This window comes from Heloderma suspectum, chromosome 5 (assembly GCF_057233095.1).
Source record: "Heloderma suspectum isolate Gila_16-S chromosome 5, 16-S_ref, whole genome shotgun sequence".
Lineage (NCBI taxonomy): Eukaryota > Metazoa > Chordata > Lepidosauria > Squamata > Helodermatidae > Heloderma > Heloderma suspectum.
This window is the reverse complement of record NC_139462.1, coordinates 8,131,287-8,157,530: the sequence shown is the minus strand read 5'-3', so window position 1 is coordinate 8,157,530 and position 26,244 is coordinate 8,131,287. Positions and strand designations below refer to the sequence as shown.

The 26,244-nt window shown below is 45.4% G+C and overlaps 1 protein-coding gene across 2 annotated transcripts in view; it reads left to right on the top strand.

The window, feature by feature from the left end:
• ATRN (attractin) overlaps positions 1–26,244 on the top strand; it is a 207,288-nt gene that overhangs the window by 86,329 nt on the left and 94,715 nt on the right. For both annotated transcript variants that reach the window (XR_014791942.1, XM_084855303.1), the window contains exons 7-18: positions 1,420–1,510; positions 2,219–2,462; positions 3,335–3,518; positions 5,410–5,564; positions 8,910–8,994; positions 11,929–12,149; positions 13,249–13,370; positions 15,971–16,109; positions 18,856–19,037; positions 19,917–20,133; positions 21,655–21,840; positions 23,466–23,714. Coding sequence is in view for 1 of the 2 variants with exons in the window: in XM_084855303.1 (XP_084711429.1) it covers positions 1,420–1,510; positions 2,219–2,462; positions 3,335–3,518; positions 5,410–5,564; positions 8,910–8,994; positions 11,929–12,149; positions 13,249–13,370; positions 15,971–16,109; positions 18,856–19,037; positions 19,917–20,133; positions 21,655–21,840; positions 23,466–23,714 (2,075 nt within the window). In the remaining variant the exon portion in view is untranslated. The remainder of the gene's footprint in view (positions 1–1,419; positions 1,511–2,218; positions 2,463–3,334; positions 3,519–5,409; positions 5,565–8,909; positions 8,995–11,928; positions 12,150–13,248; positions 13,371–15,970; positions 16,110–18,855; positions 19,038–19,916; positions 20,134–21,654; positions 21,841–23,465; positions 23,715–26,244) is intronic.

Sequence of the window (26,244 nt, the reverse complement as noted above, 5' to 3'; positions counted from 1 at the left end):
TCAGTAAAGACAACAGAATGAAATTTAATAGAGATAAATGCCAAGTTCTGCACCTAGGAAAAAGAAACCAAATGCACAGTTACAAGAAGGGGGAGACTTGGCACAACAACACTGCAAGCGAGAAGGATCTTGGAATTGTTGTAGCTCACAAGCTGAATATGAGCCAACAATGTTATGTGGCTGCAAAAAAGGCAAATGCTATTTTGGGCTGCATTCATAGAAGTGTAGCTTCCAAATCACGTGAAGTACTAATTCCCCTCTACTCGGTACTGGTTAGGCCTCATCTGGTTACTGTGTCTAGTTCTGGGCACCACACTTTAAGAAGGATGCAGACAAGCTGGAGAGGGTTCAGAGGAGGGCAACGAAGATGATCAGGGGACTGGAAATAAAGCCCTTTGAGGAGAGACTGAAGGAGCTGGGCATGTTTAGCCTTGAGAAGAGAAGACTGAGGGGAGATAGGATAGCGCTGTTCAAGTAGTTGAAAGGTTGTCCCAGAGAGGAAGGCCAGGATCTCTTGATCATCCCAGAATGCAGGACACGGAATAATGGGCTCAAGTTCCAGGAAGCCAGAATCCGGCTGAACATCAGGAGAAACTTCCTGACTGTTAGAGCAATATGACAATGGAACCAATGACCTAGGGAGGTAGTGGGCTCTCCCACACTGGAGGCCTTCAAGATGAGGCTGGACAGCCATCTGTCAGGGATGCTCTGACTTGGATTCCTGCACTGAGCAGGGGGTTTGACTCGGTGGTCTTATAGGCCTCTTCCAACCCTACTATTCTGTGATTCTATGACTACCCAGAAGTGGCAGTTCACATGACTGTATACGTAGCTGGCTTACAGCCCCTGAACTTCAGGGCAAAAAGACTAAAATTTTCTTACTCATCTGCAGTGTTGAATAAGGTGGGACGATGCTGTTTCACTCACGTCCTGCTTGTGGGTTTCCTGTGAGTAGCTGGTTGGCCACTGTGTGAACAGAATCCTGGACTGGATGGACCGTTAGTCTCATCCTGCGTGGCTCTTCCTATGTTCTTATGAGTGATGTCCAAGGACAGCATTTAAAAATAATTCTATACAAAATGAACTAAAACAGTCTTCTTCCTTCCACTGTTTCTTCCATGGGTTGTTTGAATTTATCTGATCTTATTTTAAGGCTATACTTTTTTCCATATCAAAAAGATAAACAAAAAACAAAAGAAAGAAAAATTACAGCACTTTATATTATCAGCAGAACAGTTAGGCCCAAGTCAGTTCTGATTTTATTTGTGTGTTACGCTCATCCATAAATACCCCTTTCAGCATTTTTACTTGGTTTGTCCTATTCTTCTCCTGTATATAGATTGTGGGGAGTATAAATAGCAGCTTTGTATTTGAGTGCGAAAGGACACACCAGTGTATTTTGCCCTTTTTATTATGTAGGTATGACCTTAATTCCAGAGAATGGCTGCCCCTGAACAGCAGTGTGAATGCAGTCGTGATCAGATACGGGCATTCTTTGGCCTTACATGAAGTAAGTGGCTTTTGTTAGAGCTCTTGAGGTTATGCTTCCAGTCTTGTTTGAAACCTGGGCCTGCCTTGGGTACACCCGTGTCCCAATAGGAGCTCTCTCTCTCTCTCTCTCTCTCTCTCTCTCTCTCTTTCATTTCTATACCGCCCAATAGCTGGAGCTCTCTGGGCGGTTCACAAAAATTAAAACCAAAGAGCACACAATAAAACAATACAAAATATATAAAACAGTAAAACCACAGTAAGCAATACAACCAGAATACAACCAGCAGCAATGCAGGGCAACATTAAGTATTCCATGTTGATTGGGGCAGCTGCTTTTACCACAAGATGTAGTGATGGGACACCAATTTGTATGGCTTTAAAAGGGAGTTAGGCAAATTCATAGAGGATAAGGCTATCAGTGGCTACTGGTCCTGATGGCTGTGGGGATGGGCTTTTTCTTAGCCTGTCCTGTTAAATGCTAATATTTAACGGTAAATGATGGAAGTGAGGTTGAAACTGGGTGAGATTTATTAGGCGGTTGGTGGTTCTTGACATGTGCTAGTAAATGTCAGAAATCACTGCATCACTAACCATCAACCTTCAGTGTACAGTGTGCGTGAGGTGTACCTTCTGCATTTGCTAGGACACTTCAGTGCTTCTGAGCTGGACATGTTTAAACTCGATGCATTTTCATGTAAAAACAGTTCTTCCTTTTATTTTTTTCTAGAATAAAATCTACATGTATGGAGGGAAGATAGATGAATCTGGGAATGTAACCAGTGAGCTGTGGGTGTTCCATATTGCAAACCAGTCATGGGCTCACGTGATCCCAAAGGCCAAGGAGCAGTATGCTGTTGTTGGGCACTCGGCACACATTGTCACACTGGATAATGGTAACGTGGTGATGCTAGTCATCTTTGGGCACTGCCCTCTTTACGGATACATCAGCAGTGTGCAGGAATACAATCTGGGTAGGTATTGCCTTAACACTGACTCTTAATCTGTCATTTGTAAAGAGCTGAAGAAGAATGTCATACAAACAGGAGCTAATGTTTATTTACTTTATAAATTCCCTTCTTCCTTCAGCCTGTCCCTTTTCCTCCCCAAAAGTCCTTCTTGACCACTTTGCCACCTTTTGATAATGCCAATTATATACCATTACCCCAGTCTCGATCTTTGCCTTGGGCTTCCATCATACTGCATTTGCTTGGTTACTCCCATTTCTCAGCTTGTCTCTTTTCACCTCCTCCCCAGAGGACCGGGTGCCCTACTTCGTCTCTTTGCACAATTTCTTTGGTCGCCCTCAGGCCCCCCTCCCCCATGGTTTTTATAATTGTCATGGCCTCACCTGGTTTGCATTTCCATTGTCACTTGCCTCTTCCTTATCAGATCCCTAGCATTCATCTGCCTTCTCCAGTTCTCTTTCCTGCCCCTCCACTTCAGTCTTGTTGATCTGATGTAGATTGTAAATCCTCGGAGTAGGCTCTATGTCATTTCTGTAAATTTTCAATAATGGTAGTGGTCTACTGCTTTAATTTTACAATCTTTGGACCCAAGAACCTCTTGCTTTGGGGTTAGGTAATCATTTCAATCTATGTACACATCAAAAATCCTGATTACAGGTACAAATTAAAGCACTGTATTACCTTTCTCTTGCCAATGGGTGAGCCTGCTAGTTAACAACTATTGAGAGGGGCTGTGAAACACAGTGGCATTCTTATTTGGCAATAGGAAGGAGATCTAGAAGGAGGACAATCCCTGCTGTTAGTAGTGATTGTGCTAAACATACAACACCTGTAGATAACATATAGCTTGTTTATATCTGCCTCTCATTCTCTCTCAGCAACAAATACATGGAGTATTTTACAAACAACTGGAGCCTTGGTACAAGGAGGGTATGGCCACAGCAGTGTATATGATCCAGACACCAAGTCCATCTACACCCATGGAGGTTACAAGGCATTCAGTGCCAACAAGTACAGGCTAACAGATGATTTATACAAGTATGAAATTAATAAGTCCATGTGGTAGGTATCTAGTTTCACTTTGGAGTGTACAGCAGCCAGCTAAGGAATTTTGGCACACTGGTTGGTGTTGGGATCTGCTGTGAAATGATTTAAACATTAAAACATTGGGGAAATGTTGCTGTAATACATGAAATAGCTGTGTACATTTTGATCCTTGAGCAGTCTTGATAGGATGCTTGTGTGAGGATGTGGAAACAATGATGAATGTATTGGCCATGCTTTGATGGATATGGTATCGGGATGCTCTTCTAAGATTTTTAAGCAAACTGACTTGATTTGCTCTTCCCAGGCTAACACGTTGATCAGGACATGATTATCCTTCCATTTTTTCACTTCTCCAAATTTTGTGTTATCATAGATAAAAATATATAGCGAAATGGGTAAAAATGTGTACAAAAATGCTTATCTTGGTTCAAAATGCACAGAAAAATATTGATGTGGGACCAGGACAATGCAAACTTCTGAACGAATACATGAGAAACTGATATGGAGCAGAAATAGACTGATTTTTCCATCCCTACTGTAGTATATAAATGGAGAACCAGCTTACACAATTGGCAGAAAAGGGTTAATTAAGGTATTTGTTTTGAGGTGAAGGGAGGGAAACAGCAGATGCATATTTTATGGCAGTCTTTGGGAAGAATCCAACAGGGCGCTTACGCCCCCACCAACTCTTTTATGCCCCGCCAATTCTGGTGCCAGCGGCCCCTGCTACTTGTGCAATGTCGATTTAGCACTTCCGGGGCAACCTGAAACGAGCAGAGACGCTTGTTTCTGGAAGGAGGCAGGTTGGCAGAGCTCACATCAGGGAAGCCCAAACCTCCCTTGTGTAAACGGAGGGCCTCACTTGTGCAATGGAATTGGTGGGACCTACCGCTTACAAAATGGAATTGGTGAGGCAGAAAGAAATTGGTGGGGGTGTAAGCCCCCCGTTGGATTCTGCGCTTTGTTTAAGAAGCAGACTGTCTGAAAGAGGAGAACAGCTATGTTTCATTTGAAGTATGCAGGACATCTGTAATGCCAAGTTTAAATATGTATATTTTTATTTGGGCAGAAGTTTATCTCATAAAAAAGTAAAATGGTATCTTAGGACCCAGTTAGGCATTAATCCCTCTAAAGTGGTTGTAGGGGGATGGGTGGATGTTTTAAAGGTCATTCAGGGCAAGGAGGGGGGTCCTGAAGCCTGGCCCTGCTTCCTTCCAACTAGGAGAAAAGAAGCTGGGTGGAGACATGTAATTTCAGGTGGGAAGATTCCTCAGCCTCACTTTCTTGAATGCATTTTAAACCCGCTTTACAGGGGTTCAGTAACTACTTGATTTTGACAAATGAGTCTGCCACCATTATGTCTAATTCGGTCCTCAGGCTAATCTGTATTGAGGACTGTGTGCAAATTCTGTGCTTGGATATTCCAGCAAGTAGACTTGGCCAGAAGGCCAGCAGTACAGGGCAAGTCCCTCTCTTCCCTTCCCTGCTTAATGCCAAAAGATTTGGGCCAGCACATTATCTTTCCTGTATGAGAAGACAGCTTAGAAGGAAGTATATGCCCAGCAGGTGAACCTGCGGCAGCTTTTTCCTTTTCCTCCTTGGAGTGTCCCTCTTGCTAAAAGGCCTTTATAGGCAAGGGCTTTGGCAAGTACTTGGCCAGGTGGTGGGTGTATGCAAACTGCACTTGACTCAGGGGCCTCCATACTGCTGTTCTCCATTACCCCTGAATTATTGTTGTACTCTGATCCTTTGACTTGCCTTGCCAAAAGCCTTGGTTCTTTCAGGCACAGTTGACCTTCTTTGATTTGGAGTTAGGCAGTGGTGTTCTTTGAAATCCCCTTCTTGGATCACTGCCTTGTTGTGGCGAAGGGGCTCTTTGAAATCTCATTTCTTCTTATTTCTACAGGAAAATTCTTAAAAACAGCAAGCTTTCCCGATACTTGCACTCTGCTGTAATCGTCAGCGGGACCATGCTCGTTTTTGGAGGAAACACACACAACGACACATCTATGAGCCATGGCGCCAAATGCTTTTCTTCAGACTTTATGGCATATGATCCGGGTAAGTTTCATTTAGATACTGAACTGAACCAACAACAACAAATTCCAGGTCCTCATGAAAGGTGATCTGTAAACATGCACTATAGTAGGGTTTTTTCCCCTTCAGGACACAGCTAACCACCAAAATCTTTCTCAATTGAAGAATGCAATTAAGAATTGCAGTTAAAGCTAAAGGGTTATTGCTCCTTCCTTCCGCCTTTTCTGCTCACCCAAAGCAGTGGGGACAGCTTATCTGCATTGTACGCCACTTGTCTTCCCAGTCAAAGCAAAAAAAGTAATGAACGTATTTTCTCTAGGTATTTATGCCCTGTACTTCAGGCGGCGGAGCTTGCTGTGTTGTTGCCGTGTCAGATTCTGCACATGGCTCTGTCCCTTCTGCCTTGAAGTGCCTGTGAGCCTTCAGCGCAAAAGGCATGGTAGCCTGAAATGGTAGCAGCCAGGCCTGGGTTGCATTGTCTCATTTTACCTGGAAAGCTAGAAGGCAGCACTTCTATGATCAGCTGCACGTGAAGCTCAGATTTGCCATACGGTCCTTGCCGCCATGTCATGTCTGCTTGCTCCAGACCTTGCTTTCTGGGGAAAGTTATATGACCACTAACGGCATACTTGTAAGGATATTGCCGGTCCCCATTCTGTGGTGTACCTAAGCTGCAGGAGAGCCAGGGCTTTCTTGTGCTGCTGTGAGAACAGACATTCCAGCACATGCGACCGCTTCTGATGGAGCCTGCGCTGGGCTCTTTGTCTGTACAGCCCATGAGAGCAGAAGCAGTTGTGTGGATAGCAAGACTGATGCTTCTCACAAAGGAATGGAGTTCCCATTGTCGGGGAATATGTTTGGTGCTAAAATTCCTATGTGGCAGGGACCCGATTTGATGAGGTAGTTAAACTTTGGGTAACCAGAAGAGGGCAGCATTCAACAAATCCATAGCACTGTTTTTCTTAACACAGGATGAGGATCAGTTTATACACAGAAGAATAAAATCCAGATCATCTCTTAATATCCTATCTGGGTTTTTATGAAAACCTGACTGTAATTCCTGGACTTCTTGAATGATTCATTTTCCCCACAAGCTGTAACCCAGCAATCATTGTTAATCCTTTTCTGTGGAAGCGTTCAGTGCCCATCTTCCTAGCCTAGCATGTGTTTTTAAACATGTAAGTATCTCTTTAAAGCCATCAAAAGCCCAATAATGCTGTTGCTGGTTGCATAGCCCTTTTCTGCTTGTGTAGCCTTCCCTAACTTGGTGTTCCCGCAGATGTCAGACTACAACTTACATCATCCCCAGCCACCGTGGCCATTGGGAATGCTGGCTGGTGATTATGGGAATTGTAGTCCAACACATCTGGGGTGGGGGCAGCAGGTACTAGGGTTTATTAAAATACTGGCAATCATTTATTAAAATACTGGCAATCATTTCCCTGTGGATGGGGGCACGTGTTGAGAATGCAAACAATTGCATGCGTACAGTTACATATTCTTGTGGATCTCTGAGATGTAAATAAAAGGTTGGTTTAATTCAAAGGTCAGGAAGGATATAATTCTTTGCAATTTCAAATCCATTAGCTTTTCCTTCCTCTACTTGATTCCCAGCAAAATAGGGAGAAAGGAGCATAGAGGCGACGTGTTCCAACTGCTCCTCCTAATCTAGAAAAATATGTTCCTTGGCCTTAGAGCTCTCAGCTTGCTGGATGAAAAGAAATGTCATTGAAAGCCCTGGCTCACTTTCCCTTAGATCTGCCTTTAAAAACTGGAACACTATATATAGCCATGGAGCAGTTCAGCTATCACACTGAATGTAAAGAATTACTTCAAAAATACATATAATCTCTGCTGGAAATTAAAGCTGTCCACAGGGTAGAGGTCCATTCCTGAATACCAGGGATTCACCCCTTGATCCAACCAAGCCTCATCCTGAATGATAGCAACTTCCCCTCCCCCCTCATTGCATTCTTTCAAAAATATTTAAAGGAATTGCAGCTTTGGCTCAATTAAGAGCTCACAGCAACGCTTGGTTAAGGACATTTACCTATAGCTTGGTATAGGTCTGAACTGACAAGCCATAGTTACAGCTGTCATTCTGCCTCCAGAGGTTGCTGCACCTCGGAGACAGCAGTGATCTTATGAGGCTGAGCATGGAGAAGATGGAAAACCAAAGCAGAGAAAGAGCTCTAGACCATGGTTTGCCTGTATGTTTGGAAGCTCAGTCTGTTCAGGTTCTAAATTATGGTTAGCCCAAACCATGCTTTGCAACAATTCTGAATTGAGTTTTTGTGTATGGTTTGGAAGCCTGAGATGGGTTTTCAGAGGCTCCAGAATACTATTTCTTCATGCATTAAAAACTCAGTTGACATCCTGGAGCAGTCTGAACCTCCCCCCCCCCCTTTGTGCATTCCTTTATTAACCCCCTAATTCCATTTGATTTATGTAGAGGACTTAAATCACCTGGCTGGAAATTTGTACAATATTGCCTTTGACCCCAAAGATTGTGAAGCTTTAGAAGAGGGAAGACATGATTTTCTAGGCAGGAAGCCCTTGGAGAAGTTAGCCCATTTGATATCACATTTACCAAACCTCAAGGTTTATAGATTGATCTCTTTCTAATGTGCTTGTTGCTTCTGGTTGAGGTGGCTGTACTTTATTTTAGTTTCTTATTAGGAGTGTATTTGTGAGTGTTGAGGGAATAACCTGGGAATCCAGGAAAGCAAATGTGAAACAGTGTCTAAATATTAGGACAACAGGGGATGGGTTGGGGTAGCAAGAAGGATTCTGCATTAGATAGAGCATTTGCTGTGCTTTTTTCCTTGCCCTAAAACCATGGTGAGTAGAAGCTCTACTAATTAAAGCTGATCGCAACATCAGTCTAATAACCTGCAATAGAACTGTGCCTATCCATCACATCAACTTTGGGTGGCAAGTAGTTTATACAATTGGATAAAAATGTCAAATATTTTTGGATTTAACCATCCAGACCTAAAACATTTTTTTGCTGAGGTCAGATTTTCTCAGCAAAAAAATCTTTTTTTTTTTTCAGAACTTCCATTCTGAAACCATCAGAACTTCCATTCTGACCAACAAAACTGGTTCTATTATACAAGTTTGTGAAGAGACTGGTCAAAATAATTACAGTTATGTATAGCCTCATCTTACATCTGTGGCATTAGGAGAATATGTACTAGTTGTGTCTTTTGAAATGCTTTACTACTTCTGTGCTCTTTGGAAGAGCTAATGTGGTTCCTGTGTCTTAATTTAAATTGCTTTTGGAATAATGTAAAAAGATGTTCTACCAAGAATACCAATTAACGTGCCAGAAGGAACTTATTTGAAATGAGGCTTGCTTAATTCTAGCTTGCGATTGTTGGTCTGTGCTTCCTCAACCTGATCTTCCCCATGATGTCAGCAGATTTGGACATTCCGCTGTGCTGAGCAACAAGTAAGACAGCAAAGTACCTTGTGTTTTTGTGGAATGTGGGTGTGGGAGAAGGGGAGCATGGGTCTCGTCCTACACTCCTTTTCCTGGAAAAGTGGTCACATTAGGACATCTGAGGCTGTAGCACTCCCGCTTGCATCGTCAATACCCCCCAGTACTTGTCCCTGCTGCTTGCAATGGCCGTCAGAGCCTCCAGTTGTGGTTGTCATAGTTTCCTTAAGATACTGTACATATGGGATTGGGGTTCCAATAGCCAACATGCGTAGCAGGTCTGTGGGGCAAGAAAGCGCTCCTAAGGTGTCAGGCCGTCCCACAGTTCAGTTAATAGCTCATGTGCGTACACTCACGCACACTACTGGATGGCATCTGCAAATAGGATGTGCAGCTGCCTCTAGCAATCGGTGCGGCTGCTCTTGTTATGGAGCTCAGAAACTTGGGCAGCAGACCTAGGATCATAGCTCTCCCTGTTCAAAAGCACGTTTTCCTCAACGGGCGGGCCACGTGGATCTGCTGAGGCCCTTGAGCCATCCAGTGTTCTCTGCCAGTTCTTGGAATCTCAGCCTCCTTTTGCTGCAGCCTCTTTCTCTGATGTTTATGGTGGGTACTGCTGCCCCAGTTCCTCATCCCTATATTTTTTTATCCTGCTTGCATGCAAATATCTCAAGAAAACATGGTCAGGACTCAGGGAGTGGCAGCCACTGCAAGCAGCTGGCAGCCGTCTGCATAAGAGGTCTGCTCTACAGTTTGAGCAACTCTGTTGTAGATTCTGGAGATGGGATGTTGAACAATTCTGTTGTGCTGTTCAAGCAAATGGTCCACGTCCCTCAGGGCCATAGCTCTGTGGTTCATACTGCAGAGGGCTTTAGTTACTTCCTTTTTATTAATGGCTACTGTTTGAATACACTAGATGGAAAAAAGGCACAAGGCAATTGTGGAGACCTCTGATAGCTGGGGGCAGCATGTGCTGCATTGTTACGTTGCTCATATGAATGCAGGCGCCAGTAGGATTCCTGTTAGCACAAAAAGGGTCATAATGAAACAATCTTAAAGTAAAACTTCCTGTACCAGTAGCTATTCCATATAGGGGGCGGTGGGGACGGACATCTAAACTGTGTAGATTGTCATGTGTGGTGATGGTGCCAATACACTCGCTGCTGTGCCCTTTTCCACAGCTTCCTAGCAGATGTGCAGAGTGTATGCACGTGGCAACCTACATGCAGTTTTGATGCTTGTTTTCTTATCCTGAAGTGTGATATCTGTGTAGGGAACACACCGCCTTTTGAAGTGGGCCTGAATTACTCCCTGTCTGTTTTTTTTTTATTATCAGTTGTGCTGGTTGCCTTACCTTCCCATGATAATGAGCTCAATGAGATAATTGTGAAAATGTACTTTTGCTGGTTTTGAAACATGACAGCTTAGCTCATTGAGTTTTGCCTCCATCCTTGCTTTGAACAACAATTTCCAACTCAGCTTTTCCACCCCATTCGCTAGCTAATGTACCTCCTATGATAACAACATGGTTTTATCGCCTTTTTGAGAGCCCAATCCTAAATATTCTCTTGGGCAAAAGCCATTCATTGCTCCTGTGTGTTACTGTTGGCTCCTTTTTGAACTCTTTGTTGTATCTATTGCACTGCATTTGACTTCAACCATCCGTCACTTAATCTGTACTGCCACAATTTTTTGTCTTAAAATACCCAGAGAAGCCATTTTCGCACTCTGTAGATTCAGTTAAAAAGACTGTTTTTAAAACTCTGATTTCTTTTCAGTGCAGGTGATGCTCAGCTAAGTTATTAAGGGTTCTGTGCACACTGCACCCCATAATATGTCTGCATTGAAGGAATAGGAATTCTGCAGTCAGAATACATTATGTGAGTTATGTATCCATGCATATAGAAATTATACACACACACACACACACCTGTGTGTGTGTCTGTGTGTGTATCTATATATGTGCATATATGTGTATTATGTATTCTCGCATAATGTATTCTGATGTATAGATATATTTAAGCTGTTTGGAAAACCCAAGGATCAGTATTTCAAAGCTTTATGGGATTTGGCCTAGACTGGAGGAATGAAAGCACATTATAAACTAGTTTATGGGTTACCTTTGTAAGCAATTCTCAGTGAATAATAGTGGGATTGGTAAAAGATGGGCAAAGCTTTTCACAGTGCTGAAGCCAAAACCATCACTTCTGGCAGTGCAGTTTGTCCTCTTCCTGTTTCTAAGATCGCAGTCTAGCTGTTGTGTTTTCAGATTTCTCTGTACCCATGAGGACTAGAAGTGTCTTTTAAAAAGAATACCTGAGATTCTCTGGGTGCCCAGTGCCAAGCCATTTACCAGACCATGTACTTATACACTTATATGCATGGCCTCACAAGGTATAAAGAGTGTAGTTCCTGTTAGTCTCCTGCCTTGCTCTTTATAGTGTAATCACTTAGATGCTTTTTTTTTTTAATAAAGAGACGTTGATTACCATATGAAAGCAGTGAATTCTCTGGAAATATACCTTGTAAAACCAGCCTGCACCACTTGTGAGCCACCAAGCCAAATGCAATCCAGCAGCATGTGTGAGCCTGCCATGTGCTTGACAAGTGCTGTCCTCTGCCTGTCTGTGTGTGCTTTTTGTGAGGAGGGGCAGTCCCAGCCAGGCAGAGGAACTAGCAGGCTTGTTGAGGCCCCTGGTGGTCAGTGGGCTATAAGGTTGTTCAGGCCTGGTGTAAACAAGTTTCTTAACAAGGAGGCAACTTCAGTTGGGACAGGAATGCTTGGACTGGAAACAGACATAGTGTTTGAGAGGCATCTTCGGACCAGACTTCCATGGGTCCTATTCGGAGGGCACAGCTTAGTCCATCACAAGTGTCTTGTGCTGTATACCAGGAAGTAAGCTACAAACCATTCCTCTGTTCCTTTTCCTTTCCTTCTTTTGCTAGCACCATGTATGTATTTGGAGGCTTTAATAGCCTGCTCTTGAGTGACATCATGAAGTACACTCCGGAAAGCTGTGAAGCATACAGTAATGAAACCTCCTGCTTAAGGGCAGGCCCTGGGCTCCGATGTGTGTGGAATGGCTCCATTCCCCAGTGTCTCCCTTGGGAAATAGTTGCAGTGCACCAAGAACAAAGAATGACTGAGGAATGCCCTTGCTGGCCAGGTAGGTATTTCAATCCAATCTGTTGGCTTAAATTACTATGGTATACTTCTGTCCTTGGTTAGTGTTGTTGCATTGGCTGTTTTGCAGCCCTATGATATGGGGAGTGACTTGATAATCGACTATTTACTTAAGCAAAATGTTGAATGAAAAAATCAGAGGGGATCTCATTTGGCACTAAGGGCTTCATCTTGTTAGATTTGTCCATTATTAGCTCTATCCTTTAGTCAGCTTTATTTGGAACAGTTGGCTGCCTTCTACTGCCAGGCTGTTTTGTTCCCATGAGCAGTTCCCATTTTGTCTTACACACAGGAATTTTCTGGTGGATTGTGCCCTTGCAGTGTGGAATCCAGGGCTGACCTGTGAACCTACTTTCTGTTCCAGGTGCGGGAGTGTGTGTGTTTCTCTCGCGTGACTCAATGCTCTGCCATTTAAAAATTTCCACCAGATAGAAAACTGGCATGTCAGAGACGTGATGTCTCCATGCTGTGCTAGTCCTGCCACTACCTTCTGTCTTATATCCTGAGACACTGGTCTCTGGTCTTCGCTCCATCAGCCACAGGTGTCCAAATGTCTCCTGTTCTCTCAGGTGATTCTGTCCTTTCTCCATTGCTGTCTCGTGTTTTATCATTACCTGCCCCCCCCATTGTGGCCATATTGTGAATGGGCAGCCCCCACATTGCAGTCTTGTTGTGATTGCGCCCGTGACACTTCTCAACTTTCCGAATGTGTGCACCAATCCAAAAAGGTTGGAGATTCCATCCAACTGTAGGTAAGCCGAATACATCTAACTGCAGTAAATGCATTTCCTCCATGTTTGCCCCCTCCCCTCCCCCTCTGTTGTCTCCCCTTTGTTGAGTTTTCAAATGTAAGTCCTTTGGGACATGGACCTATCCCCTTCCACGGTTTCCTATGTGGAAGATTCTTTTTCTGTGGAGGAGCATCCAGTCATGTGGGAGTCCCTACCTGCAGTCTGACATGGTATCGGCCAGGTTCAGGTTGAACTTCAGTGGAACTAGGGCTTGTGTCTGATGTGTGGCGAGTGACTTTGTCAGCAAATGCCTGTGTCTGGTCATATAGGGTTTTTATTTTTCTTGACTAGTCGTCGACCATGAAAAATGTGATCAGATTACAGACTGCTACAGCTGTACAGCCAACACAAACCGGTGCCACTGGTGCACTGACCAGTGTGTGTCGAGGAACAGCAACTGCTCAGAAGACCAGGTAATGATTTCTGCATCTCACTTCAAGGAATCCTAACATCCCTCATGCCCATTGCAAAGAAAGTGCTTGTCAGCAACTGCAGCTGCTGTTGTAAGGCAGTTACAATTCATAGTTCTGGATGGGCTGCTTTGGTTTGTTCAGTAGCTCCATAAAAGAGGACGACAGAAGCTGGAGGAGGGTTGTGTACTCTGCAAAAATTCTTCTCTTTTTATATGCCTAAATACACACCGAGTGGTGTAGAAGGGGGCTGAGAGGCAGATGGGGTTCTGAATAGAGATATCAAATTTCCGGAAATTTCGAGGCCATGGAAAAAAATGAGTTTTTTCTGTGTTTTTTTTTAATTAAAATTTTGGAAAAATTGAAAAGTAAGCAATACTTATTTTTTAGAATCATAGAATAGGAGGGTTGGAATGGGCCTATAAGACCACTGAGTCCAACCCCCTGCTCAGTGCAGGAATCCAAGTCAGAGCATCTTTTAGCGCTCTTTACAGATCTGAAGTCACAGCCTTAAGTCACAGTTAAGACAGCCTTCCACAAGATTGTGCTCTCCAGATATTTTGGACTTCAGCTCCCACCAGCCTCAGGCAGCATGGCCAGTGGTCAGGAATGCAGGGCGCTGTAGTCCAAAACATCCAGAAGGCGCCAGGTTGAGGAGGGCTGCTTTAGAAACATAAAGCCTTTCTGTTCCTAAAGTTATTTTATGTATGACTTAGTTTGCTCTTAAAATTATCATTATATTTTAAAACTTTTAAAAGTAAACTGAGTTAGTACGTTTGTAATTATTATCTGACTAGATTAGAACTACATTAAATGACTGCTACGGCATCAGAAACACAGGACTCCATAGAATAAAACCCAAGCGGTCAAGAATGCACAATGGTGACTGTTACTCACACGTTGGGAAACTGAGCATAAATGTTTATCAGTAAAATATACTTTAGATCAATAATTTTAATAAGGAAGGAAAGAATGAACTATGCTGGGAATCTTACAGAGACGATTAAAAATATTTTTCCCCGTGGCTTCATTATTTCCAGACATTTTACATCTCTAGTCTTTCTATAAAGGTGTTCTTATTACATGGTTTTTAGAAACTATTTTGGGGGGAGTTAAGGCTGGGTAACAGTATATTAGGAGGGGCCGCTGTGGCTTAGTGGTTAAGATGCTGAACTGCAGACTGGAAGGTCAGCAGGTCAACAGTTCGAGACCCGAGTGCTGCGTGACGGAGTGAGCTCCCGTCTTCAGTCCCAGCTTCTGCCAACCTAGCAGTTCGAAAGCAAGAAATTGCAAGTAGATAAATAGGTACCGCCTCGGCAGGAAAGGTAACAGCGTTCCGTGCACCAGTCACGCCGGCCACATGACCACGGAAACGTCTTCGGACAGCGCTGGCTCTTCGGCTTAGAAACGGGGATGAGCACCGCACCCTAGAGTCGGACACGACTGGTTGGGGACACCTTACCTTAACAGTATATAAATACTTTGTCTTAAATTCTATAAGAAAATATTTCATAAGCCAAAGCTGTTCAATTTTGGGGAAAAAAACAAAAACAGTCCTCGGGAATAAACAGGAAAAAACGTTTCCCCCCCCCCAAATTTCCCCGTTTTTTTTTCTGGGCCTCCAAATCTCTAGTTCTGATCCCCCCCCCCCCCGCTTGCTTGCCACTGAAAATCTTCAGTCTTTCCTCTGTCTCTTTAGATTCCCCAAACTATTGCTTATGTGCTTTCAGCCCCTTTTGTAGCTTAAAGGTTTAAATGTGTGCTTGTTTAAAATGAGAGCTGAGATTCTTAGTACGCCGAGATCTACTGCTGCGATTTCCCAGTTGTGGGGTGCAGCATGGAATTGCAAAAGGCAGTGGTAATGAGCAGTGGTAACAAGGTCATTTGGCCATCCTATATAGCACTCTCCAGTTTACTTGACTCACCCTGATCAGGAAAGCTGTCTCCGGATTTCTCCATGAAATCCTCTGGATTTCTTCAATGGATTCTCTCTCCCTCTTTCCTTCTTGGCCCTAACATGCTTTCAGGTTGTTTAAATGTGGATGGCCCCCAAATGGCTTGGGAATGCATCCCGTGATGTTAGGCACCTCTTGGATGCCTTCCCTCTCAAAGGCTTTCAAAGCATTTGGCCAGTAGCTCTTAAATTCTAGAAGTGCCCAGCCCCTGGGGGCCTGGCACTTTGGATGCATCACCTAACTGTTCAGTGGGAGGGATTACTGGCAAAATGGATCTCATCTGGAGCTTTTAATGAAATTCCAGTCTGAGATGGACCAAAGCCTTGTGGTATGGGGGTGTCTGTGTGAGCAACGTAGGCCAAAATTCATAATGTTCATACTGTAAGAACCCAAGATGCAGGGGTGGGGATCGGGGATGACACAGACATTCATGTTATCTGGATAAAAAGGACTGCTGTATTAGCATACTACTTCATTAACTTGACAGGGGAAAATTTAAAGTTTGGGTACCTGTGCTGGCTTTGGCGTCACATCAGATAATACATTCATTGCTTCATTTATAGATTTAACCTGTTGCCTCCTTTGCAGAATTGTTTATTCTTGTGTATGTTGTGAAGGGAAAGGCTTACCCATTGCTATCTCTTTTAGACTCCCATTGCTACATTTGAAAATTGCCCGAAGGATAATCCTGCATTTTACTGTAACAAAAAGACAAGCTGTAAGAGCTGCAGCCTGGATCAGAACTGTCAGTGGGAAGGCCGGAATCAAGAATGCATTGCTTTGCCTGGTATGTCTGTGTGTTGGGTGTAACATCCAGGCGTGGTTCTCCCCTGCCCACCCACCCTTCCTCCCTCAGAGAGAGGGAGAGAGAGAGAGAGAGAGAGAGAGAGAGAGAGAGAGAGAGGCGCGCGCGCGCGCGCACACACACACACACACACACACACACAGAGAGAGAGAGAGAGAGATCTGCCTCGTCCCTCCCTCGTACAGTTTAGAAAGGAAACTTGTTTGTAGTACAAAGCAGTGAATTGAATCATGTATTTACACATGCTGTGTAAGACCCTTTGAAATACATTTCAGAGCCTAGCTACACCTTGCATTCATTGTGTCAGAAGCAGCCATGTGTAAGCCAGCCACAGATGAAACTTCCCCCTGAGACAGGCAGGGATTGCAGGAGCCACCGGCTGTCTTCCAGCACCCATCAGTTGTATGTGGCTTAATTGTCCTATCTCTCCTTTTGTGGCTAAATGTTTCTCATTGTTGAGAGGGGAAGAAGTGAGAAAATTAGAGCCACTGAAGTGGAGAGAGAAGGTAAGTAAAGGCAAATCGGCGGAGAGAGAGAAGAGACATGGGCAGTGGCTCCCACTTGCAGAGGTGCTGCCAGGCTTGTGGGGGAGGATAGACAGAGTGTTTTTTTTGGGGGGGGACTCCCCCAGCCAGCCTTGCCCTGCTCCCCTGCCAGCCTGCCCACCCATCCCTGCTTTTGTTTTCCCCAGTGGTGGCTCCTGCTATGCCGTGTGGGAAGGAAAGTGCAGCAGTGGCCAGTCAATGCTGCAGCCCTGTGATACACTGTTTTAAGTTCAAGCTGTTTCTGCTGAGTTTGATTAGCAGTGAGCTGAACCAGCCGTATACTGCCTTTGTGGGTGTGCGGCCAGTGAGGGAAGTGGCGCGGCCCAGGGGCTCTCTCCTTTCCCTGTGGCACCGCAGGAGGAGGGGGAGGGGCTGCCGCCGATGGAGCCACCCGTCGGGGCTGTTGGGGGCCTCTGGCCTCTGGCCCGGCCAGCGCCACTGCCTGCTCCCGTGCCCGCAGCCCCTCCAGGTTTCTCTGCCCTCTGCATTCTCAACAGTCAGTGCTGTTGGCTTTCATGTGGCTGCTCTTACTGTGGTGAATGTAATGTTTGCTGTCATGATGTAGCTCTGGACTGGAGCAGACATGGGGTGGCGTACACAGTCCTTCATGTCCTTCAATTGCCAGTGAAGTTAAGGAGCGAAATCCCTAGGAGCATTGTGCTGCCCCCCTCCCCACGAAGCAGCATAATCTGTGTGTAGTCCGAATCAAAGTCAGGGCTTCGCTGTGGCAGTCGCAGCGCTTCCTTTGTCCACAGCAGGTCAAGGCAGAATCCAGGTGTGCAGTGCGAGACCGTGTTCCACGGCCAGTGACAGTGGCCAGGGCAGTGCCAGCTGTGGTGCCTGAAGTCTGCCTGCTTCAGGCACCACACTCAGCCAAAGTAGTGTGATGTGGCTGTCATGTGACTGGAGGGCCGAGGGGGCTGCAAGTGGAGCGCCTTGGCTGTAACATCTCCTGCACTTTCCACAGCTCTCCCAAGCCCCAGTTCCCACTTACGAAAGCCTAGAAGCCCCTCGGTGCATGTAGTGAGGCGCTGCTGACACTTGCGGAAGCCTCTTCTCCAGAACACAAGTGTCAGAGGACCAGAAGTCTGTTGGCGTGTGAGCTGTGTTCTTAATAAGGAATGCGTGAACTCCCTCTGTGTTTTCGAAATCCAAGCAAGCCGTTTATAGTTGAGATGTTGTCTACACCTGCATCGAGCTTCTGTCTGGCTGTGCATTGAAATCTCTTGTAACAGATTTGTGTTATTGGGGTGGACAAAATCCTACAGGCAATGAGTTCCATGCAGAAATCTTCAGCCATACCTGGAACTCCCACCAAGGACGCCTCGGCACCTTTCTTTCCTTCAGGTCCCTCCTCGAAGCTCACCGTTTCTATGAAGTCCTTGGTCCAACCCTGTTTTCTCAAATGTTTTAAACTTGTTCCATCCCTTCTAAACTTGGGTTAACTTCTGGGACAACCACCACAGCACTAATGATCTGTGGTGCAGGCAGATGTGTGAAGATCTTTGCATGGAGGCCACTGCTACAGGCAATTATCTGTGGAATATCCCACACTGACCACCTAAAGTGACACACAGGGAAACATAAGAACAAAGCAGCAGTCCTGTCTGATTTCCTTCTTTCCAAATCTCACTGGGATTATGTGGGATAGTGAGAATGCCGTTGCCCCTGACAAATCCAATGTCTGGTTCTTATTCTTGCCTGGACACCCCCCGCCCCCAATTCCTTTTCAGGCGAGATGAATTTTCTCTTTTTAATGATCTGCTACTTAACTTGGTTCCTGTGGCTTGGTTTGGTCACTTCGTGTCTGTCCAATTTGTTTCTGTTTCTTGCCTGTCCACATCAGTTTTTCTTTGGGGCCCCAAACTAACCACCTTTCTTAAAGTTTTACTGCCTCATCAGCTGAAGACAATTCTCACTTCATATAGGTGACGTGCTGAGCAGCTATTCACAGACTTGGTCCAAGGACATGTTAGCAGTTGTAATCATTGTAATAGTAATATTAACATGGTAATAACTCCGCCAGAAAGCCCCTGCTTTCCTCGAGACCCTAAATACTGCATGTCTTTTGTGAACTGGCCAATTGTGTTCAGGGTGGTGATTACTTATGGGCATCGAATTGTCAGTGGGCGATCACTGCAAACAAGGCAAGGAGAGAAATCTGTGGGTGTTTTTTTCCCCAGAGAACATCTGTGGGGCAACATGGCACTTGGTTGGCAATTCTTGTTTGAGAATCATAAGCACGAAAGACAGCTATGACAATGCTAAGCTGGCTTGCAGGAACCACAATGCTGCTCTGGCGTCACTCACTACCCCGAAGAAGGTGGAATTCCTTCTCAAGGAACTCCAGAAGACCCAGTCCTCGGTGAGTGATCTGTAGCACCTTTTGAGGTTGTGGCTGGGTGGTCAGAGATGTCCTTGTGAACTGCATGATGCCCTCCCTTTCAAAGAGGGCTGTTGAAATTTAGCATTCCTCTGGAGTGAGATTGTATCCAAGGTAACTTTGGGATATTCTCATTACAGTGATGTTTTGGGGGTGGGGTGGGGAGGGGAGGGGAACGCGCCCAGAAGCCACGTGTGTGTCCATGCGTATTTTTACTGCTTTGTCTGTGGAAAGACTGGGGTTACCTGGATCTTTTCCATATGGCCTAACTTCTTGTTTCTCTTGGAGTGAATTCACATCCAGCCATCCCTGTTGGGCTCAACTACCCATAAACGTATTAGTACAGCTGTTGTGCAGCTGTGACAGAACAGCTGCAGGGATCTGGAGCAGGCTGAGGGAGCCTGTGCACAAACCATGCCTTCCTGCTTCCCTTCCACCTTGGTGTGTCAGTATGTTTCTGTCAATTGTTAACTTGAGCTGAAATGACTAATTTTAGGGTTCGAGGTTTTTTCTTGCCTATTTCAGAGTCTGCAGTTGTAAAACCCATGTCTCCACTAAGGGGGCGGAGAGAGCCGGAAGAGAAGGGGGTGATGGCGAGAGAGAGATGGCTGGAGAGGGACAGAGACAGATGGCTTTGCACGCAGTTTCACTGGCCAGCCATCTCGTGCCCGCACCCTAGTTCTGCTCTTAGTAGTCCAAAGAATGTTATGTGATGAACAAAACCTGCTTCATAACAGAAAATGTGTTCTGATTGAAAATGCCTGTGGGTCGCAGCATAACTCGGGGCCCCTTCTTAAAGCACACCCCTGAAAACGTGGAAGTACTGGTTCAGTTGAATGTTGGTTTTCTGCCCCACTTCAGCCCAGAGCCTTGACGCCATGGGTCGGACTGCGGAAGATCAACGTATCGTACTGGTGCTGGGAAGATATGTCTCCCTTTACGAACACTTCGCTCCAGTGGCTGCCGGGGGAGCCAACTGACATTGGGTTCTGCAGCTACGTAGCAGAGCCAAACAGCCGAGGACTGAAGGCAGCAACGTGTATCAACCTAGTCAATGGCAGCGTCTGTGAAAGGCCTGGTAAAATATTCCTCAGCGTGGTTCTTGTTGTAGAAGGCTGGTGACAAAGGGGCACGTGTGGAGATCTTCTCAGGAGGGCCAGAACTGTGCACAGCTCAGGCTCTTCCGAAGTGTTGCAGTTGACTTCTGCTGACACCTTGTACTGCTCCCACTCTTGCGGTTACAAGACCTAGAAGGAGGGTCCCGAGAGCAGTGAAACTGCAGTAGTGGACAGTGCTGGCAAGAGAAGGGTTAGGGCCCTTCAGGAAGAAGTGGATCTATGCGACTGAAAAGCATAGACATAAGCATGGACAAAGGAGTCCAAGGTCCATTTGGAAACTCAGGAACACAGGCAGCTGCCTTAGACTAAGTCAGACCCATCGGTCTTGCTCGCTCAGTATTGCCTACATTGACTGACAGCAGCTCTCCAGGATTTCAGACAGGGCTATTTATGTGGAGATGCTAGGGATTGAACCTTGTGCTCTACCACTCAACCCTCTTCAAGTACTTGAAAGGTTGTCCCAGGGAGGAAGGACAGGATCTCTTCTCGATCATCCCAGAGTGCAGGACACAGAATAAGGGGCTCGAGTTCCAGGAAGCCAGATTCTGGCAGAACATCAGGAAAAACTTCCTGACTGTTAGAGCAATACAGCAATGGAACCCATTACCTAGGGAGGTAGTGGGCTCTCCCACACTGGAGGCATTCAGGACGAGGCTGGTCAGTCATCTGTCAGGGATGCTCTGACTTAGATTCCTGCACTGAGCAGGGGGTTGGACTCGATGGCCTTGTAGGCCCCTTCCAACCCTACTATTCTATGATTCTATGAAATAGAGATACACCAATCCAAATAGCTCTGGGCAAGATGGCATTTGAGTAGGTTGTAATGGGAGACAAGCTGGAGGCTGGAGAGGGATAACTGCCATCGATGGGAATGTTGTGAAAAATGGCCTCTGGAGTAAGTGGAACATCTACACATAACTGGTGTGTGGATTGGCATATCCTCATAGCTTCTGGATGTGTGCCGATACATGGTGTGTGTGGAGGCTTACAGGATGATGCCCCAGTTCCATTTAGTGAGTGTTTGTAGACCTTATGGCCAGAACAATGATAACTTATTATGGGGAGTCTTTTGCCACCATCCCACTGAAGATCATAATATGTTGTTCAGCCCTGAAGGATAGAGAAGTTTGGAAAGCTTGAAGAACAAGGAGCTTGATGTTTATGCAGACTTTGTGACTTCAGGAATAAAGTTCAGAGGAGTTTTGTGAGGAAGGGAATTGATAATGGCAGCAAGAAGGCTACAATAGTCTAGTTGGTGGAGAAGGGCTTTACTAGGAAGAGAAAGGACTACGGAGATGCCGACAAGGAAGTTGTGTCAGGAGTTGGCAGTCTCTTGGACATGAAAGGAGAAAGACGGGTTCTTTACCTGCAGTGTAATGGTCTCTTTGGTTTCTGAAGCGAGATGGAAAAAATGCAAATGTTTGTAAAGGTCTTGTGTAGTAAAAGCTACTTGGACTAATCCTGTGTTTCTGAATGCACAGCCAACCACAGTGCCAAGCAGTGCCGTACCCCTTGTGGCTTGAGAATGGCGTGCAGCGAATGTACCAGCAGCAACTCTGAATGCATGTGGTGCAGCAACAAGAAGCAGTGTGTAGATTCAAATGCATATGTGGCCTCCTTCCCTTACGGCCAGTGCATGGAGTGGCATACCGTGAGCAACTGTCCACGTAAGCAATCCCTTGACTGATGGGGTCAGAGCAGGAATTAATTGCTCACAGCACCTTGTACACTCTTCCTTGGAATGAGGAAAGCAATCCCATTTGTGTGTGTGCTCATTATAATGCAGTGCGACCAAGGGATGAAGTATTGGACTGGACTTGGGATATTAGTGTTCCAAAGCTCAGCCCCAGGTTGACTGGGCCTGGATCCAAAGCATGAGGTCCCCATGTTAACTAGGACTCTTGAGGCTCTCCTTCTCTGACAATTGTCTCATCACAAGCCACTCCCCAAAGTTGTCAAAACTCCAGGTGAATTTTTCGACATCAGTTCTTCTGATGAGACACCTGTATGCCATGGCATGGCCCACAGATTTGTCAGGAGTACACGTTAGTCCACAATTATAAAGGCTCCACTCATCTTTATTCATTACTAGTGAATGGACCCAGCTTTACATGTGTTGGAATAGCCCTTAGTTTGATGCAGTGAAGCCTTCAGGCAAAGTTACACAGTTATCATACTTGGATACATTCTGCCCGCCTTGTCTGCCTGAAACCGTGCCCAGGCATGGCCCCTGTCTTAGTGCACCCCTATAGTTCCATGAGGGGTGACTGTCCCAGAGCAGGGGAGAGGGGGTAGCCATAAGACTCTCCCTTGGAGTACTTCCCTGTGGCCTCAGACTATCTTGACTGCAAAAGTATGGGCTAGTTAGAGAAGCCTGCCACCTAGTGACTGAAGATAGTACTGCAGGCTTCAAACATGGATACATTTAAATTACGTAACGTTAATTGACGCATTAAAAAAAAGCAAATAACGTCGAGGGCCATACCGCTAGGTTCCACTTAGTAGGGATGTTAGAGAATTCCGCCACGGACTCCAGTGAGGCCAGATTCTAAAGAATCCGGAGTCCGTGGCGGAACGGAGCAATCCCCCCTGCCACCCTATGAAATTTACCCAGGACGGAGCCTACCTTTGTTGGCTGTCCGCTGCCCCGCGAATGGCTGCCCTGGTCTGTGGCCGCCATTTTCTCTTTACTTTAGCCGTGATAGGCTACATAAGTATTTACGTAGCCTATCACGGCTACCGCAGGGACGCAAATGGCGGCCGCTACGGTGGCCTCCATTTGTGAGCTGGCCGGGGAGGATTCCGGGGGGGAGGGATGGATCGCCTCCCCCCCCCAGCGGACAGCCCCAGCGGAACGGGGTAAGTAATCCGTACACCCCTACCCCTTAGTATGCATGCCTAGTTTCAGGTGTCTAGATGTCATGGTCTTGGAGCTATGATGTTTACAGTCAGACACACGCATTCATATCCTTTTAAATCATTATAAATTGAGTTATTTAAATATTTGAGAAAGCCTCACCTACAAGAAAAAAGTGGAAACCCAGTTCATATCGTGTCTTCAGGTTGTAATTTGGAGTTTGTGATTCAGATGGAACACCAGACTCTGATACTTCTAAGCAAAAGTCAGGGTTATCTGAATGGGAGTGGGGAGACAGAGTTCATGAGCTGGAGGATGGCCAAACCATGGTTTGGTGTTGCATGTGAACCAACCCAGAGTGTGAAGCTTTAAAGTACTGGTGATTTGTTTTTAATCAGTGGCTGTTCTCTCTCTCTCTCTTCCCCCCTCCCCCAGCTGAAAATTGCTCTGGTTATTTCACTTGCGGTCACTGTTTGGAACAACCTGGCTGTGGCTGGTGTACAGATCCCAGTAATACAGGCAAGGGGAAATGCATTGAAGGGTCTTCCAGAGGTCCAGTAAAGATGCCAAAGCCAACTCCACCTCCGCCACCAACAGGAGGAAAATCCGATCTAGAACCCGTCCTTGATGTCACCATGTGCCTGGCTGAGAATAATTATAACTGGTCTTTTATTCAGTGTCCAGGTAACTTATTTAGGAATGCACATTTGAGATCACTTGTTACAGATTAGTTATCCCTTAAAACCTTCGTGTTCATTCCCTTGTTCACCGAACAAGAGTGGTCAAGGTGGGGGTAACAGATGGCTTTATTCCACCTTTCGAGAAATGTTTATGGTTTCTTGAAAATGGAACCAGGTGGCGGTACCTATTTCAGTTTAATTCTGGTAGAGTAGTCAGCAATGAAGGACAGATACTGAAGAAGGACAGATACTGAAGCTGAAGCTCAAATATTTTGGCCACCTAATGCGAAGAAAAAATTCCCTGGAAAAGACCCTGATGCTGGGAAAGATTGAAGGCAAAAGGAGAAGGGGACGGCAGAGGATGAGATGGCTAGATAGCATCACCGATGCAATGAATATGAACTTGAGCACACTCCGGGAGAGAGCAGAGAACAGGAAGGCCTGGTGTGCTGTGGTCCATGGGGTACGAAGAGTCGGACACGACTTAACGACTGAACAAATAAGTCAGCAACACTGAGTGAGAAATTCAGAGAATGTAAAATCAAAGTAGCCTTATTTTCTTCCTGTAAAACATTTTTACTCTTTTCTGCTGAAAGGACTCCCAAAGCAGCTTATATAAGATCAGTAATGAATAAGACAGTCCCTGCCCACAGGCTTTTATCAAAAGACATGGCACAAAAGGAAAAAGGGACGGGGAGGAAACTGGGGGGGAAAAGCAAACAAATACCACTTACATAATTCCTATAACAACCAGAGTGAATTTAAACAGTTGAGGGAGAGGAGAAGCCCGATGGAGCTGGTTTTTCAGCCGAGCCACTGGAGTGGCCTGCAGTCCTATCTTTCCCGTGTAGTAGTCTAATAGAAACAGCTGTAGAAAAATAAATGCACATGTAAGGATTGTTGCTGAACCAAAATGGAGTTTCATGAAAACTTTAATCAGAATCCAAAGCTGCTGCTCCATTGATTTTTGGGTGGGATTGTTGTGGAAGTGCTTAGAAACTGTTCTTAGATTGATCCTGATTGTCTAGAATCAACATGACCAATACAGGAAGCATTGCCCCTACCATAATTTGTCTATAGTGATGTCAGTACATAGTTAAACCAGATTTAAAACCAATGTTGTGATAATCCCTGATGGGCTGGGATCAGTTGGAGGAATGGAACAGGGAGAAAAATACGTCTGCCAAAGCAGCAACTAAGGTAGAAAATTGTTGTTCAGTTGTTAAGTCACGTCTGACTCTTCATGACCCCATGGACCATAGCACGCCAGGCCTTCCTGTCCTGCACTCTCTCCCGGAGCTTGCTCATGTCCATATTCATTGCATCACTGATGCTATCTAGCCATCTCATCCTCTGCTGTCCCCTTCTCCTTTTGCCTTCAGTCTTTCCCAGCATCAGGGTCTTTTCCAGAGAGTTTTCTCTTCGCATTAAGTGGCCAAAATATTTGAGCTTCAGTATCTGTCCTTCCAATGAGAACTCAGGGTTGATTTCCTTTAGGATTGACTGATGTGACCTCCTTGCAGTCCAGGGGACTTGTAAGAGTCTTCTCCAGCACCACGGTTTGAAAGCATCAATTCTTCGGCGCTCAGCCTTCCTTATAGTCCAGCTCTCACAGCCATATGTTACTACTGGGAAAACCATAGCTTTGATTATGCAGACCTTTGTCGGCAAGGTGATGTCTTTGCTTCTTACTATGCTGTCTAGGTTTGCCATAGCTTTCCTTCCAAGGAGCAAGCGTCTTTTAATTTCATGGCTGCAGTCACCATCTGTGGTGATCTTGGAGCCCAAGAAAATAAAATCTGTCACTGCTTCCATTTCTTCCCCTTCTATATGCCAGGAAGTGATGGGGCCAGATGCCATGATCTTCGTTTTTTTAATGTTGAGTTTCAAACCAGCTTTTGCACTCTCCTCTTTCACCCTCAGCAAGAGGCTCTTTAGATCCTCTTCGCTTTCTGCCATTGGGATGGTATCGTCTGCGTATCTGAGGTTGTTGATAATTCTCCCGGCAATCTTAATTCCAACCTGTGATTCATCCAACCCGGTGTTTCTCATGACGTACTCTGCATATAAGTTAAATAAGCAGGGTGACAATATGCAGCCTTGTGGTACTCCTTTCCCAATTTTGAACCACTCGGTTGTTCCATGTCCAGTTCTTACTGTTGCTTCTTGACCCTTGTACAGGTTTCTCTGGGGACAGGTAAGGTGGTCTGGTACTCCCATCACTTTACGAATTTGCCAGAGTTTGTTGTGACCCACACAATCAAAGGCTTTAGCGTAGTCAGTGAAGCAGATGTTTAGAAATAGACGTTTTTCTGGAATTCTCTTGCTTTCTCCATGATCCAGCGAAGGGAGAAAATAGTGGCTGCCAAAAGCCATGCAAAAGATAGGATTAAGAGTTTGGGCTGGGGATTGGCCCTCCCTGAAATTCCTGCATTCAAGACAAGAATCAAAATTGTGTCAGCATTAGGAGCAACATGAAAGGAGCACTGTTAGAGCACAGGATTTCAAACACAATTTTGAGTCTTCTTGTAAGT